This window comes from Vespula pensylvanica, chromosome 8, assembly GCF_014466175.1.
Source record: "Vespula pensylvanica isolate Volc-1 chromosome 8, ASM1446617v1, whole genome shotgun sequence".
NCBI classification, from domain to species: Eukaryota; Metazoa; Arthropoda; class Insecta; order Hymenoptera; family Vespidae; genus Vespula; species Vespula pensylvanica.
In genome coordinates, this window is record NC_057692.1 from 7,688,423 (window position 1) to 7,704,742 (window position 16,320).

Sequence of the window (16,320 nt, forward strand, 5' to 3'; positions counted from 1 at the left end):
CGTTTGACCGAATATCGTTCATAGAAATAAAATTTGAAATAAAAGAAAATAAAAGAAATTCGATTTAGTTTGGATCTCGTTTACTTCAGAAATCAAAGAGTGTTGAAATACGCACCTACCAGCGGTAATATTAGAAAAGTGGGTCGTTTTACTGTGTGTTATCACGTTTCTAAACGATAACACTCTTTTATCTTTTTCTCTCTTTCTCTTCCTCTCTATCTCCTTCTCTCTCTCTCTCTCTCTCTTTCTCTCTCCCCTTCCCTCTCTTTGTGAAGAGAAGAGAATTCAAGCGCAGATGCAGCAAAGCTTCGCCAACTTGAGATTACTCTGCTCAAAGCCTTTCATAAGACACATATCTAACTAACCCAAAGAAAACGTTTCCTTAGTTGAGAGAGAGAAAGAGGGAGAGAGGAACGGGGGGAGGGAGAGAAAGAAACAGAGGGGGAAGAAGAGAGAAAGAGAAAGAGAGAGAGAGAGAGAGAGAGAGAGAGAGAGAGATAATAATCAAAAGACAGCTTCTTCAAAAATTTCCATCTAAAATTGATAAAATTCCTTCGGCTATTAATTTCAACAAATATCTTACAAATTATAGAACTCTTATCGTGTCACGAACTTTCAAAAACTTTGATAATAACGAATAGTGTTATTTGACGACCGAAAGTAGACGAACTCGTATTCATTTATTCAGAGACGAAGGAGATATGTTCAAAAGTTCCTGCTAAGTTAATATGCTGTCAAGAAAATAGAATTCTTAATTCTTAACTCGACAGAGCTTATGATAAAATCCTTGGTGAAACGATAGATAAAAAGATGATAGATAATTTTCAAAGTTTCTTAACGAATTTTCTTATGTTTCAGAGGGAAACATTTTCTTCGATCGTTATTTCCAATTTAACCGAAGATCGATCGATCCTTCTTTGGCAAAAGACGAAACGTGAATCAACATCGAGTGTCACGAATTCGAGGAAGTTATTTATGTAAGAGTTGGATAGTGAACGAGTGAATAAGAGCGAGAGAGAGAAAGAGTATAAGGAGGAGTAGACGAAGTCCTTTAAGATTGATGCGATAAGCCAAATTAACAACATGCTCAAATTAATCCAATTTGAATGACCTCCAGACTCATCCATCTTGCCAGTTCCGCGAAACTACTGTTCTGTTCGAGTACTCAGTTGGTTGCTTTGCTTCAATGGTTGCTGCATAGATGTTAAGCGAGAAGAGAGAGAGAAAGGAAGAGAGAGAAAGCTTCGAACTAGTATTTCAGAATTATCTTGTAAAATTGAATTACTACCTTTCCTTTTCGTTCAATTCTCTTCATAGTTTAATAATAATCTAAGTCATGTGGAATCGAAGAAAGTTAGTTGGTTAGGATCAAAGGCAAAATCAAGGAAGTCCATGAAAGTTCTGAACCTTGGTTATGTCATTTACCTCAATTTTATTGAAATTCGGAAATATCCTTGATAGGTCCTACCACGAAATTGTTATTTCTCTTCTCTCGCTTAATTGGATCAGTGTGATAGGAGAAGAGAGAGAGAGAGAGAGAGAGAAAGAGAGAGAGAGAGAGAAGGAGGAGAAGTATTGAAAAGACGAGTTTTCGAGTAAATTATAGAAACGTTCTAAATTTGCTATCTCGAACTATTTGAATAACGTGATGAAACAAGAATCGAAAACAATTAGAATGTTTGTCGAATATTAGTAAACGATTAATTAACGTGAAACCGCAGCCCGAATAAATTTCTCGGAACTATCAGGTTTTTGTATTCTAAAGTTAAAAAATAGATAAAAGAAGCTAAAAAATAATTAAAATATTTTTAATGAATCGATCTTTCTTTTTTTTTTTTTTTAAACGTTTTAACAATCAACTTGAAATTTGAAGCATCAATAGACTTATTTACTACAGTAGACATAATTTATTATTAATATATATATATATATATATATATATATATAATTTATTATTACATAGATACATCATAAATATGGAAACGATAATGATTCCAATAGAAAATTTCATTTTTTAGAATAAAATGAAAAAAACTGTAATTTTCTACCGAGAATGTTATAACGAGCGAATGTTAATTATCAATGTTAATTGCATTAATCTCGTCTTGAAAAAAACTTGAAGACATTTACAGAATAATTAAACATACTTATCTAGTAATTAAGCTCACTTTGCAGTTTAATGGTAACAGAAATATGCGTGAACGTTTAATTCTTTTCTTTTTAACATCTAGTTTTTGATAATCTCGCGAATGCTTTTTTAAGAATATCAACTTTAATAGTTTCTAATTGGTACTTTGCACGAGAACACTTCTAAAATGTTAAATGTTTACGCGGTTATTATAGCACGTATTACTAAAAGAAAAGTGAGACGACCAGTAATTTCTCATGATTCAAAGTTTTGATATTCCATTAAAAATCGTCGACAGAATTCATTTTCCGGAATAAAAGGAAGCAAAGGGATTATCGTTCGTGATTGTCTGTTCATTCGAAGAATAGGATTCTCATTCATTTTCTTCTTTTCCGATATCGACGGATACCGAGAATGAAAGTTAAAACTAACCGAGCACGTATTTCGCACGACATTTATTCGATCCTTCCTATTGGAATATCGTTCAATTAAAATTTCTCTTTTTAATTATCGAACGAACAAACGATTTAACATTCAGTTTGAAAAAAATCATTCGTATAAATCCTCTTATAAAAGTTACGTATAGAAATGATTTGATAATACGATTTTCGCGTATGATGATTATAATAGTTGTGTGAAAACAATTCAGTTTGAATATTTCTTTTCTATTTATATGAAATTTAATACGATGAAATATTTTTTTAATATTTACATATCTTTATAAATCAAATAGATTGTTAAATTCAGATATATTTTCTCTCTCTCTCTATCTCTCTCTCTCTCTCTATCTCTCGAATAGAAAGTTAGAAAGGATTCTACCCTGTTCGTAGAACTTCTCCCCTTTCACATTTGGTTGGTATTCTCTTTGATCGATCTTCATATATCGGGCGTTTAAGCATGTTTGACTTGTTCTACATTGAGTATCGTGTTGAAGCATGCGCGAACCGTAAATGCAGCATCGGCGAATAACTTCCGAATGCCAACAGCATCCCTCTCACCCTCAACTCCTTCCTTAACCCTTCGCGTTTATATCGCCTTAATGATTAATTCATGCGCATTACTCCGCATCCTACAACCGACCTCCTTCCTTCTTGCACGTTTCCAGTGTAGTACCGATGAGTTGCATGGTATAACGAACTAACTCGGTTAAGTTCATTAACTATGCGCGAGTAACGATACAAATGAGTTTTGCTTCAGATCGAACGAAAATTTTTCATTTAGTTTATCCTTGATGAATGTCTCATTTAAAGATGTCTATGTTGAAAAGAAAAAAAAAAAAAGATCTCTCTTTTAACATATCTAAGTCATATATTTATTTATTTACTTATCATCGTTATGGTATATATTTATATATCTTTTTATATTATGTATTAAAAATATAGATTGAAACGTACAAATTTATGTGATAATTTTTAATCGTTTGTAACACTCGATAGTATTAAATATTTCTTTTACACGAAATCATGATCTAAAAGAAAGATCAAAACTTTCAGGTTTTCTGATTTTCTAAAAGAATGAGCATTAGCGAATTTCAAATCAACGAAATCCGAATACGTTTATTTATTTACTTATCAACGTTACGATATATATATATTCTTATATTATATATTAAAAATATAGATTTCAAATATAGTTGGAGATAAAATATAGATAATAATATAGTTTTCAAATTTCCTAGAAGAATGAATTGTAGTGGATTTCGAATCAACGAAATTCAAATATTTTTATTTATTTACTTATCATCGTTATAATATATATATATATTTATTTATTCTTATATTATATATTAAGAATATAGATTGAAACGTACAAATTTATGTGACAATTTTTAATCGTTTATAGCACTTGGTAGTACTAAATCTTTTTTTTCAGACGAAATCATAGTCTAAAAGAAAGATTTGAACTTTCAGATTTTGAAATTTTCTAGAAGAATGAACAGTAGCGAATTTCGAATCAACGTCAAAACATTTCCCGAGCGTCCGTTGGAAAAAACCGCGTGCTTTCACACATGCTTTATCTCTTCCAGAGCTCTCTCACACAGCTGCTTATCTAACTTTTCTACCCTACCGCAGTTCACTTCAAAAATTCATCACCCTCAGTTTGGAAACGTTGGAGATTCAGTATTCTTCTCGTATTTGTATTCGTATTCTTTTCTCGCCTTTCTTAAGGCGAATATACATTTTTTTCTTTGTAAAATCGCTCGAAAGTTGTAATCATTAGGGATAATCTTAATCTAATCGAAAGCTTTTCAAGGAACGAAGAGTTTCGGCGACAAATTTATTGATTGCCTTTCAGTTCGTACCTATTAGCTCGTTCTTTTACAATTAAAGTCGACCCCTTTCATCGATCTTCTTGTATCTCTTTTTCTCCGGCTATTTTTCTTTTCATTTCTCTACTAACCATCTTTCTTTTTCTTTTTTCGTTTCATTCTCTCTCTCTCTCTCTCTCTCTTTTTATTTCATTCTTTTACTTTCTTTACTCATCCACGTTCTTACTTTATCCTTTCCCTTTCCTCCTTCATCTTCTCCCTATCTGACCATCTTTTTCTCATCGATTCACTCAACGTACTCTTCTTTTCTACTAGCTCGAAAAATCGTTCGCCTTCGTTGGCTAGCCAAACCTGTTTGTTCTTTACGTTTCTTTTTTTTTTCCTTTTTTGTTACTTCGTTTTTTCCTATTCCTTTTTAAACAAAAAGATAAAAAGGAGAAAGAAAAGACAGAAAGAGAAAAAGAGAGAGAGAAAGAACAGACGGGAAAGTGAACAAAAAAGAAAAAGCCGATCACTCTTTGCTACCGAATTTTACGTTCAGGCCAAGTAATTGTTATATTGCTATAATATTCTTTTGTAAATTTTTGCTTTTGAATGTAAGCTTTCGATCAACCGCGAGAAGAAACGGATGACAGTCTGTTGCTTCTCTTTGATGCAACGATGTAGTAACGGTGGGATCATTTTTAACAAAACCACAACCTCCCCTGAACTGAACCTTCATGACAAAAAACATGAATAGTAAAATAGCTACTTGACTTAACCTGTTAGTGAACCTACTACGCAGATAATAGGTAAGCAGTAACCTATCTCGTGAAAAGGATGATGTACTTTGGAAGGAAATATTAAAATTGCTTATTCTCGTCGAATTTATCTCTTTCTTTAAACTATCGTCGACCCGCTTTTGCTATACGCACATTGTGTGCTGACAATTTTGCTCTTTTTATATTTCTCTCTCTTTTTTCTTTTTCTTTATCTTTTCTTCTTCTTTTTTCCTTTTTTCCTCTTCCATGTTCTTTTTCACGAAAGTTACGATCGAAGAAGTTTATGACAACGAACTTGGGACAAATAGTGATCATCGTCTTAGTAAAATTTCTAAAGGGAACGAAAATGCTTGAACGGTTCGTCGAATATCGCTGAAAGGACCTTCGTTAAAAATAAATAGAAATACAGCGAAGAAAATAGACAGTTTTCGACAACTCTTTCGTTCATTTTTTATATTCCTCTCTCCGAATATTTGTCTAGTTGATATATTTCAGTATAAACGGCAAGATAATTCTTATTTCAAAAACTTTCGGAGCCGAACTACGTAGAGGTATTCAAGTATTCATTTTTATTCGAATATATTATATCTATATATCATTTATTATTAATTACATAAATATTTGTCATTTGCAAATTTAAATCTCGCTTTCGCGAGAGTTCTTTATCCTCTTGGCGAAAGAAAACTAAAAGGTAAAAGTAAAGAAAACGAAGACCGGGACTGAGCTAACGAGTGAATTGTCAGAAAAAGAGAAAAATACAGTCAAAATGCGGGTTTTAAAATCCCCTCTCTCTCTCTCTCTCTCTCTCTTTCTTTCTCTCTCTTTTCCTCTCTTTTTCCATTTCTCACAGGCTATTCGTGTAATTTCGAGAAGATTACATGGCAATTAGTTGCAATTTTATTTACTTACTTGAAAAATCGGTACGATCACTCTAATCCGTTTTCTCATTAACATATGGAAAGCTAAGAAAATATAGAAAGAAAGAGAGAAAGAGAAAGAGAAAGAGAAAGAGAAAGAGAAAGAGAGAGAGAGAGAGAGAGAGAGAGAGAGAGCGATGAAAATTCGTATTCGTGATTCATTTAAAGAAATCAAAACCATAAACGGACGTAAAATATTCTCAACAAAGGAGTACGTTTAAAGATACGCTCAGAAAAATGAAAAAAATGCTATTCCTTTAAACGTAGATTAAAACATTCAATAGGAGCCTCCCATGACTCGAGTACTATAGAAACAGCATTTGAGAAATTTCGATTTGACATCTCTTTCAACTACTAAAACATATCTTGCGTATTTATCATGGGGAAGATAGAACAAGGCAATATGCGATTATTCCGCGTGGCAACGCACTCCGGAAAATGGGAAGAAAGGAAAACTTGATGTAGAGAAGGAAAGCTTGGATATTTGCTTTCCATAATCGTAGGTACTTTAAAGGAAGGAGAAAAGGACGTGCTTTTCTTTCTATTTTGGCGTCGAATATGAAAAAGAGAAAAAGAAAAAAAGAGAGAGAGAGAGAGAGAGAGAGAGAGAGGACGTATTTACAACGACACTCAGCATTGAGTGGGGAGGATCCGTAGACGCGGAAAAACAGAATTCGCGTAGTCACTCGTAGGAGATTTCATTTAATTTATGAACGCGCAATTAAGTCGGCGACTTCTTGCGGAGAAATCTACACCGTGGACTAGCTTCCTTTTTATCTCTTTCTCTCTCTCTCTCTCTCTATCTATCTCTATCTCTATATCTTTCCCTTTCTCTGTTTAAATTTGCTGCACTCGAAACGTGAAGAGAGATAGAGAGAAAGAGAGGGAGAGAGAGAGAGAGAGAGAGAGAGAGAGAGAGAGAGAGAGAGAGCAAAATTCGGAGAAATTCTGCTCTCACTTCGTAAATTACTTCCGGACCATTTCGTTCGTTCACTATCTTTCTGAATATCTTTAGCTTTCTGGATAAGCTGCTCCTCTTATATTCTCTACGATTATTACTATAGGCTATATAAGTCGAGTTAGTAACGAATAATTTTCAAATTCGATATTTGCATTAAATATGTGAAGATATGTATGCACATGTGTGAATATTACTCGTGAAGGTAAATTCACGTAATTGGTTATCACGATGTGACGTTAAAACGATAGAATAATTTACGTCGTATTGGTAAAAAATATCTATGATGTAAAAATCGAATGAGTTCACTCCAGTTACGCATGTAGTAATATTCATGATAAATCGCTAAATCGATAAAAGAATTTTTTGAAATTTGTCAGATCTAGGGAAAATGGAGATCCGTCGTTTCATCAAGTCCATCTTCGAAGGTGCTAATTCCAAGCAAAGTGGTAATATATGTCTAGACTAGCGGAAAAGAGAAAGGGTGAATGAATTCGTACGATGTTCACTCTTGGAGAAAGTTAACTTGTGAATCTGTTTAATTCGGTTGCTCTTGCAAACTTGAACCTGCGGAGTTTCGATTAAGTTTTCGAGACACTGATTAATTCCTTACTTCAAGATCTTAATGCGATGGAATTAATTCGTTGATAAAACTGAAATGTGTGTTAGTCTACGTAGCCAGAGAAATTATTCTTGCGATCTCCGTAACTGAATTTTTAATTGTATATATTAGCAATGTTTTCTTTTTTCTTTTTTACGATCTTTTCCTTTATATATAAATTTTTTACTCTTTACTTTTTTTATTCTTTTTTGTTTTTTATTTATTCATTCATTTTTTTTTTTAACTCAAACTATAGCTTTCCGAAGAATAAACAGAAATAATCTCGTATCATTAGTATAAATTTTTTTTTGCTATCAAGCTTCATAATAAACCAATGTTTCCGATTCGCTATAGAAAGGGAATTTCGATAGTCGAAAGATTAATTAATTTATAATGAAAATAACGTCCCTCGGCGGATAACAGGGAGTGTTGGACCTCAACGGCAAAGCAATTAGCGCGTGAAAGAGTTATTAATGATTATTTAATCGATGGACTAGCGTGCTTTAGGAATATTACGTTCAGGTGTGCAACGTACGAAAGGTCCGTATGGAACCATTGATTATCCCCAATTTTGCGGTTAAATATGCATTTACAGAAAATACACTCGCGGCGAGGTTTGGGGAGAATGTTAATAGAATGTATAACATAAATTGTGATACAGCGGTAATATTTTTATTCTAAATCTTCCTTTCTTGATATTCAAGATTTTAATAATCTTTTTTTTTTTTTTTTAATGAAAAAAATCGAATTAAAAAAATAAAGTCGATGCATGTACGTACTCCTGTTTTTCTTTTTATTTTTTAACAACGATTCTTGTCAGCAAAGTAAGGAACGAAGAATGAGAATAAAAAAGAAAAAAAAAAAAATTAAAGATCATTGCAACGGTGTTTATGGATCGCCATAAAATCCGCATCAACGCAAAAGTTATGCAAATTCTCATAGTAATTCAGATGCACTCTAATTGCCGATCCCATGACTATTCAGCCAGTAACTGTCAGGCCTGTACAGCCTATATAATACAGCTGCACAATTTGGTTATATAGTAAGCAGTTTGTTCTACTCCATTTGTGGTTCGCTGTTAGGGATAGCATAGGGTATACTTACACATACGAATTCTCTTGGTCCCATGCAACTATTTCCGTTACGACGAAGTAGCCGGAGGTTAGAGAAATCGTAATCGGATCTCCACTCGTTGCATTCTTAATCAAAACAAGATGTCTCCAGTCTGTACCGTCCTTTTGCTTTCTTGGCAATATTAACAAGAAAGAGGTGCCATCCTTGCTGAACAACGGTGCTTCGAATTGTTCGACCCAACCGTGCTTCTCGATGTATGTCAGAGACTGAAAAGAATACATTTTTGTTTCTTTTTATTTTCTATTCCTCTTGAAAAATACATTTACATTTCTAAGTTTATCTATTTTTACAAATGTAAAATAAATTTCAGTTATTGTTTAAATATAAAATAAAACGAAGAGATAGGATATTCAGTTGGAATTGTACACAAATCGATAGTCCACTTTATCGAGTTCTCTTAACGAGCGAATAATATTTCCTCCCATCGAAGCAATTTACGTAGTGGTCTATGTCAAATCATTCTGTCGGATCTCTGTTTAATCGAATAACAGTATTAATTGAAATGTTCCAGTTGACAGAACGCGGATTCACGAGAATCAATTAGCGGAACGACGTAAGCAAGCGTTCGTAAACTTATCGACAACAAACGTTCGAGTAGATACATAGACACGTATAAACCAAGAAACGTAGCGAGAGAACAGTCTCCCCGTTTCTGATCGCGTAATTTCGCGCTTTCAAATGGTCCCTTTCTCTCCGATGGTGAGAAACGAGACAAGAGAGTAACCGAGAGAACTAGACGAAGTGTAATTACGTAGCATTCGTCTTTGACAGGTCCCAGTGTAGCTTTAGAATATCGTAAAGCGAGCGGCGACCACTACCACCGCCATCACAATTACTATTGCAAGAAGTGTATACAATTTGTGTGTGTACGCACACAAATGTATATAGACATATATACATACATACACAACATACGTACAAGGGTGTATAATTATATATATAGATGCATGGACATATAGGTGTATGCATGGATCGCATGGATTGTTAGGTCGTCAAGATTACGACTCGGTAGCATCCGTTAAGGGATAAGAAGGAAAGAGAATTGTCGAGGGACACGAAGGGTTCTGCTACCATTGCAAAATTAGCCATGAAAAGAACAAAACGAGAGAGAGAGAGAGAGAGAGAGAGAGAGAGAGAGAGAGAGAGAGAGAGAGAGAGAGAGAGAGAATTGTACTTACCGTTGTACAATTTGGTACGTGACTGCCAACGTCACATAGTCGGAAGTATGCCATATTCTGTACCCTGTTCATCCAAGTTGCATACACGTGATTATCGGTAGGAAAACTAACGGCCGACAATATCCTTTCAACCGACGACAATTCCGAAGGATGTGTGATCTCGATTAATCTCGTGTTACCACGTACCACTTCTTCGAGATCGACATAGAAAAGCTTCACGCTAGGATTCTTCGTGCCACTCTGAAACGATAAAAGAGAGATAAGAAATGACGAAAGAACGGATAAGTTAGTTTTTTCAAAAGAAATAAGAAATAAGAACAGAGAAAAAGAAAGGAATCATTTTCTTTTTACTTCGGAAAAAAAAGGAAAATGAAAATAAAAAAAAGAAAAAAAAAAAGAGAAAAAAAGAACCCTGGGCTGTTTTCATCGAATCGGCCTCTTTTAAGGCAAGCTTGAAATCGAAATAATGGGATGCGTCTCTTTAAAAGCATACTCGGCGAACGAAGCTCGTCAGCTCTCGCCTATGGAGATGTATTTTTTTTAATCTATTGGATGGGTCCCTTAAGCTGGATGCTGTCTCTATCTTTTAAATCCCCTTTCCCAACTAAAATGATTTTTCGTTCGAAAGGAAATCGAAGAGCTTGATAGAAGAAGAGTGGGGTACTTTTAATGGAAGTCACGTGTTATTTAAGTCGAGGTTAAACGCGGGTCGAACATATCAGCTGAGATTTGTTTCTTTTTCCTCGAGAGACAAGGGAAAAATTGCAAAGTTTCTTTTTTTTTCCTTTATTTTTTATTTCTTATATATATATATATTTATATACATTATATATACATACACGCATATACATTATATATATATATATATATATATATATATATATATACATGTATATATGTACGAATATCGTACGTGTTTGGAATAAATCGAATATATAAAAATTTGAAATATGTATATCTTTATATTTTATGTCGGTCGGCTTGGTATTCTATTGTTCTTTCTTTTTTCTTTCTTTTTTTCCTTTTTCTTTTTTCTTTTATTTTAATACCGAGATATCATCTCCTTTTTTAAAGTCGGTGACATTAATCGCGACTCACAAAAGAGTGTTGAAAAATGCAAAGGTATCTCGTTCGGTCCTATCCTTTCCTGCTCTCAGCTTTAAACTCTAGTTAGAGGGCTTTTAATCTTTAAACGAGGGTACCGCAACGCGTCAGAGCAACAGAGAGACAGATAGAGAGAGAAAGAGAGAGAAAGAGAAAGAGAGATAGAGATAGAGATAGAGATAGAGATAGAGATAGAGAGAAAGAGAGAAACTTGAAGAACGTCCACTTTAAGGTCGTGGTATTCTAAAGTGCAACGATATTTGCACCTTTATCATACAAACCGATATTCCATACGATTTTATATTAACATAAATTATTTACATTATCGTTGAATAAGAACGAAGTGAACGATCGTTGGTGTTACGTTAAAATAAAAGTTCAGATATGTAAACGTATGTTTCTGCGTTTGCAAGTATTTGTGAGGTACTTAATAAGTAGGATAATTTAATCGCAAATTCGACAAGTAGGTGTTCCTATCGATCGACGACGACAACGATGCTGGTATAGTATCGTTGACTCGTAAAGCAATTAACTAACTACGTCTATGTAATCATTTGTGACGCACGCGTGACACTGTACTCGTGCTAGGCGTGCGATTAATTTGCACGATTGCAGCTAATTGGATTGCCAATAGATCGTGGTATTTGATCGCTTATCGAAATTAGTAGAATATTTATGAGCGTATTGAAAATTAAGCTGCAAAGAAGTATTCATTTTATGAAAAACGAAAAAAAAAAAAAAAACAAAATAGAAAAAATTAATAAATATATAAGTAAATAACAATGAAAATAAATAACAATGAAAATGAAGTAAAATAAACAAGACAAAGAATCGTATAAATAATTTCATTAATAAAATTATGAAATTCATCATTAAAATCGTATAAATAAATTCATTATGAGTAACTGTAGCGAAGAATAGAAGTAGGCAAGACAAATGTTCTTTCTCGATCTAATAGAGAATTTAATTATTGACGGAATTACTTATACCATGAACAAAGATAACTCGCCAGTGGCTATCCTAGATATACGTTTCAAAGAGCTAACATCGTCATATATGACTCGAAGGCTAAACGGAATTTCGGTGCTTACCTTGGGATAGTGAATCGGTATAGCCGACGTGTATTGGAAAGTCAAACTTCCTGGATATCCATAAAATGGTATGTTCATAACCGGCGTCAAGGTATCATTGAAGTATCCAAAAGCCAGTTTCGAGCCGTTCGGTGAAAACCATAATGCTTTGTTAGAACTGAATACTTCCTCTGAAAAAAAAAAAAAGATAGAAAAAATGAGATCGTTTTATGTGTATTTTTTTGTTATTGTTGTTTCAAATATTTTTTAATAATAAACAAAATTTAATCCAATGATAAATTCATTTTAATCGACGAAAGGTCTCGATTACAAATCATATTATATTTATATATTCTAATTCGTGTTAGAATAACGAATTTAATTAATTTACATTGCGCCTGTGACAAACTAATCGTGAGCTACAACATTACGACAGTTTTTATTGTATCTGACTGGGTGAACTCGTAGGGGCGTATATTGACCGTTCTCCCGCTCGAAAACTTTATCGAGGTCAAAAAGTTTTTATCTTGCTTCTCGTTTCGTTCCATTGGAACGCGACTCCATCGTTTTCTCTCTTTAAGTAAAACGTTGGAGCGAGTCCCTACATTCTTCTTGACGTTTTTCTGTTCTATTTACGTCGTACTACCTTGTGCTTTTTTCTTTTTTTTTTTTTCATTTATAAATAAATTTCTTTTTAAATAACCTTCAGTTTGAAATAAATTATGGAAAAATAAAAATGTATTCGCGTACGTAAAGATAATTTAAATGCCTTTCATACGTATTCTTGTTTATTTAATTTAGTACGTAAACATGTACAGATGCAGTGAAATTGTTTAAAACAGATTAAATTTAAACTATTACACATACTTTCCAGTATATTTTTCCGACGAACTTTTGTTCGATGATACTATACAAAGGATTTACAAATAGGTATGTTATTCGTATAAATTGTACATGTTGGAGTAAGTAACTTTAATTAATTTTACAGTTCTCTGAAAGGTTTGAGAAACTAAAGCAATGTAACTGACGATAGTTAGAATTAAATTCTTCCTCTTTGTAAAGAGCAAAGAATTTTATTCGAAAATGTTTCTTTTTTATTCGTCGTAAAATTTAAAGAAAATAATAAAACGAAATTCTACAAGTCATCCTATTGAATTTACTCGAACGATAGATTTATAGATTTCTGTACTTTATATTATACAATGATAATACGAATCACTTTTCATCCATTTCGTGTGGAAAATATTTTTTTTTTTTTTATTTTTCTTCAAAGATTAGCACGAATCGTCCGGCTCGTAAGATTCTTGATATCGACGAAACTGAAGCAGTTCGTTCGATATCTTGAAAAGGTCGTGGCACGAACGATCGTGACACGAAAGAAAGAGATTCGATAGTCTTCGTTTTAGTATGCTTGAAGGTACATAGCTACCTCGGTGGTGTACCATCGAGGAAAAAAGAAAGAAAGAAAGCAAAAAAGAAAGAAAGAAAAAGATATATACAGACAAACAAGAGAGTGAGAGAGAGAGAGAGAGAGAGAGAGAGAGAGACGTAAATATCTACTTTGGAAAGATCGCAAAGAAGGTTCGAACCTTCAGCGTCTCTTGGTGGAAGCAAAAGCCGCGAGAGGTAAGCTATAAAGAGAGGGTGAGATTTACTGATGGTTTAGGGGTGGAGCAAAGGTGGTAGCATATTTTGAGATCGGTGCTGTTTTCTTATAACCCTTTGAGAGAGCGAATTCCTTTCTCGGATTCTTGAAAGAGTCGCGAGACTTTAGATAAAGAAACAGAACGAAAGCGTTGGATGGAAAAGAGAAAAAGGAAGAAAATAGAATGGAGAAAAAGAGAAATAGAGGGTAGGATAAAAAGAGTGGATGAAGAAATACGTTGAGAAGGAAAGAAGTACGGAGTGCGAAGGCTTCGTTGCAGTGAACGTGACGAGGGAGAAAAATAAGTGGTTGGGGATTGGGGATGAAATTTCGTGACGAGTGGTGGTAGAGAGGGTACGATTCGCGGTATACGTGTCGAGAAAAATATTCTTCGTCGAAATCTTCTGAGGAAGAAGATAAGTTTGGTTTTCAGATGCTTTTTGATACGAAAAATTCGCTTGATACGAATAACGATATTATCTTTTAGTTTCCATCCCACCAACAAAGGGATGTTGTTTGTTTCTTGCGGCATACACTTAATAAATTTAATAGAGTTTCGCTGAAGGATCAAAGGAAGAGAGAAGTTTAGAACGTGATCAAAGCTATTCCTTTCTCCTCTCCTCTTATCATTCTCTCTATTATCTATAGGGATGAAACATGCAATGTATTTGGAATGTGTAAGCAAATTATACATATGTATGTTTCAATATTATTTATTTCTTTAACTATTTTATGTTGATGTATGATCTCTTTGAAAGAGAAGAATTGTAGGAGAGATAGTATAAATAAAAAAGAATACATATATATAATATATAAATATATATATATACATATACATATATATATTATATATACACCTATATATATATAAATAAATATCTTTTCAAAAAAAAGAAATATATATATATATATATTTCACATACACGTATATAGATATCGTTCCCCTAATTACGATTGCTGGTTCTACTATAAATTTACTTGAAGTAGTTCTCCCAGCTACTTGAGAAGTACCAGGATTATCAAGTGATAACCTCTGAACTAACTGCAAATTCTACAGCCATGGAATCAACTGCATGCGACCACATCGATCCAATCAACTTGATCGACGTGCATGGAGAGAAACCCTTATCCAGATCTTCATATTACGACGATCTCGAGTACCTAGATGTGATCGGAACAACATCGATCATTTAAAAGACTATTTCTCCCATCGACAAAATCGTCATTCATAGTCACTTAGACTTTTTGACTTGTTAGAGTTCGTAAGTAAGTCAACTGATTTTTCGTTTCACAGATCATCACGTTTCCTTCGTTTTCCTTTTCTTTTTTCTTCCTTTTTTCATTTCTTTGTAGTCTTAGTAAATTGCATATTGAAGTGGAACGTCTTTCTCGATGATATTGAACGTCATTCGATAGTTACTTAAGCTAAGATGCATTACTTTCGTAATGTTACTTTGACACTGAATGTGAGATGCTTGCGTCATGCAACACGGGTAAACTACTGAGAAACATTTTGCTAAGTAAGGATCACAAGTTTGAGGAGAAGCGGAATTGTTAGTATCAACTTTAGCATTATTCCCAACCGTGGAATTCACCTTGAGGTATATTGGTTACTTGTAACATTTCCATTTGATCATCGACAAAATAAAAAACGATAAATTTCCTTTGAAATAACATTCTCCCTCCCTCTTTCTCTCTCTTTTCAATTGATCACATTTTTCAAATTCATGCTATCAATTAAGAATCATTAATCTATATATTTTTATTCTATTTACCATAACAGGTATACCTGAAAGCTTTTCCATGTTACTCAACACAATTTATTAGTAAAAATAATCTAATACCCTATATAAAGTAATACTCCGTGCATAGCACTGATGCGACTTTGATAAAAGACTGTGAGAAAAAAAAAAGAAGAAAAAAAAAAAAGAAAAGAAAAAAGAAAATCATAAATATAATGCAACGATTAACATTTTAACTTTTATTATTAGAACAGAATTGTGACATACTTCGTATATATAATATCTATGTAGATAACTATTTAGATTTGTTAATGAGACAAGAATGGAAAGATCACGTTTTAGTATTCGGCGAACTTTTAGAAAATCTGTTACAACTTCCGTTACGTTCCTACAATAGTGAAAAGTAGAATGCACCCAAGGGTGTGCTTGGAGTGAGGTACTTGACGTTAGAATAGCGTAGAGGAGGAAGAAGTATAAAGGAGAAAAAATGTAGAAAAGGAAATTTATAGAGAATAGATCTCTTATTGTTAATAGCAAAAAAATATATATATATATTATAACTATGTTTCTTTTAATAAGTTACGAATAGATTTAAGTTCGACTATAAACGAATTTCATCAGTTGGAAGGATTCGTTAGAAAGGCTTAGAAGGACCGTTAGAAGGGCACACAGCTGTGCTTTATTTCTACAAAGACGAACGTCTACGGTGATTCTCTACTAACTATAAGCTTCGGCATCTGCTTTCGGAGAATGTGCACTTGCCTCGTTAATACCGACATCTTAACCGTACCCACGCATTATCCTCTGACGATA

At 33.5% G+C, this 16,320-nt stretch overlaps 1 protein-coding gene across 13 annotated transcripts in view; it reads right to left on the reverse strand.

Moving 5' to 3' along the window:
• The window catches only part of LOC122631168 (venom dipeptidyl peptidase 4), a 274,219-nt gene that overhangs the window by 13,593 nt on the left and 244,306 nt on the right, over positions 1-16,320 (reverse strand). For all 13 annotated transcript variants that reach the window (XM_043816493.1, XM_043816499.1, XM_043816500.1 and 10 more), the window contains 3 exons: positions 12,142-12,311; positions 9,947-10,186; positions 8,739-8,974 (listed from right to left, as the gene is read on the reverse strand). In XM_043816493.1, the coding sequence (XP_043672428.1) occupies positions 8,739-8,974; positions 9,947-10,186; positions 12,142-12,311 (646 nt within the window). The remainder of the gene's footprint in view (positions 1-8,738; positions 8,975-9,946; positions 10,187-12,141; positions 12,312-16,320) is intronic.